The 3022-nt window shown below is 35.4% G+C and overlaps 1 protein-coding gene across 1 annotated transcript; it reads right to left on the bottom strand.

Annotated features, from left to right (window-relative positions):
* Window positions 1–296: 296 nt before the first annotated feature.
* Window positions 297–2528, bottom strand: LOC125859237 (putative F-box protein At1g49610). Its single transcript, XM_049538933.1, has 3 exons — window positions 1509–2528; window positions 1058–1222; window positions 297–674 (listed from the first exon to the last, which is right to left on the bottom strand). Exons 1-3 carry the CDS (start codon window positions 2526–2528, stop codon window positions 297–299), a joined length of 1563 nt encoding a protein of 520 aa, XP_049394890.1.
* Window positions 2529–3022: the final 494 nt, after the last annotated feature.

The raw sequence follows: 3022 nt of genomic DNA, 5'->3' as shown, positions 1-3022 counted from the left end.
GCTACTGACAAAGAAAAGGTTGCAGAGCATAACATTTCATGCGGCTAATTGTCATAAAAGAATGTGACTTGCAAATCGCTCATCTTAATAGATCCAGGAAAATAAGAGTCACAAGAGAATCTCAACATCAATATAACAAAAAAAAAAGCTTCATAAGAAACCAATATACCATAACATTTGGTATGCCACAAGGGTAAATCCAATAGTAAAACTAGTAATTAGTTACAAGCTTAATATAAGGCGACGTTTCTAGTATCTTGAGACAGGAAACTACCAGTAATGAAGTCATGAAAAACTCACTCCTGGAATATAATCACAGAATTGGTGGACGATCTTGGACAATCTAACAATTTGAAAGCCAATAGAAATAAATATTTGGATAGACAGTTCCCTGAACATGTCTCACACCTGCTTCTCTTTGATATGATAATGAACTTCTCCAAAACGGATGCATTGATTAACAGAAATTTTGAAAGTTTGAATAGCTTCTTAAAGCCCCATTTGACATGATACTTCAAGCATAGCTTCGATGAGATGACAATCTTAACATTCTTGAGGTTGTGAAACTCAAGGCTTGAAACACAATTCTGCAAATCCATATTATCTCCTTTGGCCAAATCACGTAACTCAGAGTTGCAGCGTGAATTGTCAACATAGTTGCAAATAACATCTAACTGGAGACAAAATATAATCAGGACCAAATGCAAGTCAGCTTAAATGAAATTGCATAACTCTGAAAAAAAATGATTCTATAGAAGTGTTAATGGTACTTGGGAAATGATTATGATGGCGTAAGTAATCAAAGCAAAAGTGATAGCACAAGCTTAATTAAAAAAAAGTGATAGCGCTACTATACTTCTCATTTCAGAACTCATTTGCCACAAAGAAAGCAACAATACTTACTATGGTAACGTGAAGCTTTACAGTGACATAAGCAAAGCTTCTTGCTGATAATTAAGAAATGTTTGCATTCTTCTTCGGAAGCAAAGTGGAGGGGTATTAAAACTTCAAGAAATTGAATACATGTAAAAAGAAGAGATAAGTTCTAGGAAGTTACCTCCATAGTTTGCATGTCTATGTTGAGTGTTTCCACATGAGGCGAGGCTCTCAAAAAACCAGCTACTCCATACAAATTAAACTTTTTCATATGCAACTGCAGGGTTAGATATTTGCAGTAAAAATCTGAAACGGGAATCCGTTTGAACTGCAACATGCACATGACCTGGTGCAATAATTCCAACGAAATTAGTAAATAACGGAGAAAGCAGTAACAATAACAGGGAAGTATTTCACAACAGACAGATAGTACATACTTTGACAAATCTAATTGTCTAAAACCTCGTTTCAGGACATATCTTTTCCGGTATGAATAAAGAACCTTAGTTTAAAAACTAGACAGGAGAATGTGCCACAAGTTTCTGTAATTAATTCTATAATGTTTACATTCTACAACTATCTGCTTAAGATTAACCAAAAAAGGAGTAAGGAGTTTCGAGTTAAAGACAAACCTGTGTGAACCAATTTCCAATTGTTAGCTCAGTTGCATAACATAACTTTTGAAGATTTTCTTGGATGAGGGAATATAATACTTGATGATAGTCACGGCAGTTGTGTTCTTCATTAACATTTGGGATGTGATTGATACATTTATTGTTGTAATTAATCTTAGCATTAACTAGAGAAGAGACATCAACAAGTTTACACTTGACATCAAGAAAATCTCCTGATATTTCCAAATTCTGAAGATACGGGGCAATAATTTCTAATTCATCTCTAACTCCAGAAACCCCATCTAATTCATATCCAACTCCAGGAATCCCATAATCTATCAGCTTCAGTGTCTTTAATGTTGATGAATTAATTTCCACGCGACGGAAACCGTCATACCTATATAATTCCATTGTTTCCAATGAAGGACAGCCTGACAGTAATTTCACCATGTCCTCATCGGTAAACACCACATACCCCAATGTTATGCTCTTTAGAGAGTTCCACGAAATGACCGCATCATTAATAAAGCCACAACATAGCGTAACATCTAAAGTTATCAATGACGAACAGGTGTAGAGAGATTCAGGCAATGGGCACTCTTCAGGACTATATAAACCCAATACAAGATTTTCCACATTTCTCTTAACAGCAAATCTACAACAACGATTGACTAGGAAATCAAAATCAAACTTCAAATTGTAGTCTAATTGACACAAGTCCATGCATTCAGTTAAGTCGAGTTCAAACTTTTCGATTTTGGAAGAGCGGGAATGTTCTAATGCATTATGAATAAATGATAAATCTTCTCTTTCCCGGTATTCTGAACAATTGAAATTGAAGCTATAAATTAAAGTTGAGAGAGTTTGCCACTTTTTAGAGATAACACAAGTTCTGAATGCTTCCTCTGTTGGCAGAAGTGAGAGAATTTTTACGAGGACTGCATCTGGCAACTTATTGATTGGTGCTTCTTCCTCTGTTACCTTTTGCTTCTTCGATTTTCTCAATTTCACCTTTCGCTTCTTCGAATTTCTCAACATTTTTGGGGTTGGTGGTGGGCAACAGAGAGAGATGAATAGGGTTGCTCAGACAATAAAATACTTTGACAGTTCAGCATTAACAAGAAGAATCCTCTGTATTTATAAGTATGTCCTGAATTTAAAAGTTAAATTACTTAAATGTCCCTCAGGCGCCGTTTCAGCAAGAGACACATGTTTTAGAAGAAGAGTTGCCACTGTTTCTTAGGAAGAAAAGTTGCCACCGTTTCTTAGGAAGAAAAGTTGCCAGCGTTTCTTAGGAAGAGACACGGTTCGAAGAAAAGTTGCTACCGTACTTAGTTGTGAAATTATCAGAACATATCATTATGGCATTTACCATTTCTTTTCGAGAAAGCTGAATTGAGAAACAAGAATGCATGACAAAAATAAAATTGCAGGAAAAAGTTAGGCCAGAAAGGAATGTAGACTTCACACAAAACCTCTAATGCACAAATCAGCGCAAAGAAATCTATGAACAAAGATTGAATTATCTACAG

The sequence above is a fragment of the Solanum stenotomum genome, chromosome 3, assembly GCF_019186545.1.
Source record: "Solanum stenotomum isolate F172 chromosome 3, ASM1918654v1, whole genome shotgun sequence".
In the NCBI taxonomy this organism is placed as follows: domain Eukaryota; kingdom Viridiplantae; phylum Streptophyta; class Magnoliopsida; order Solanales; family Solanaceae; genus Solanum; species Solanum stenotomum.
Note: the sequence above shows the minus strand (reverse complement) of the source record. Positions and strands in the feature narration are given on the sequence as shown.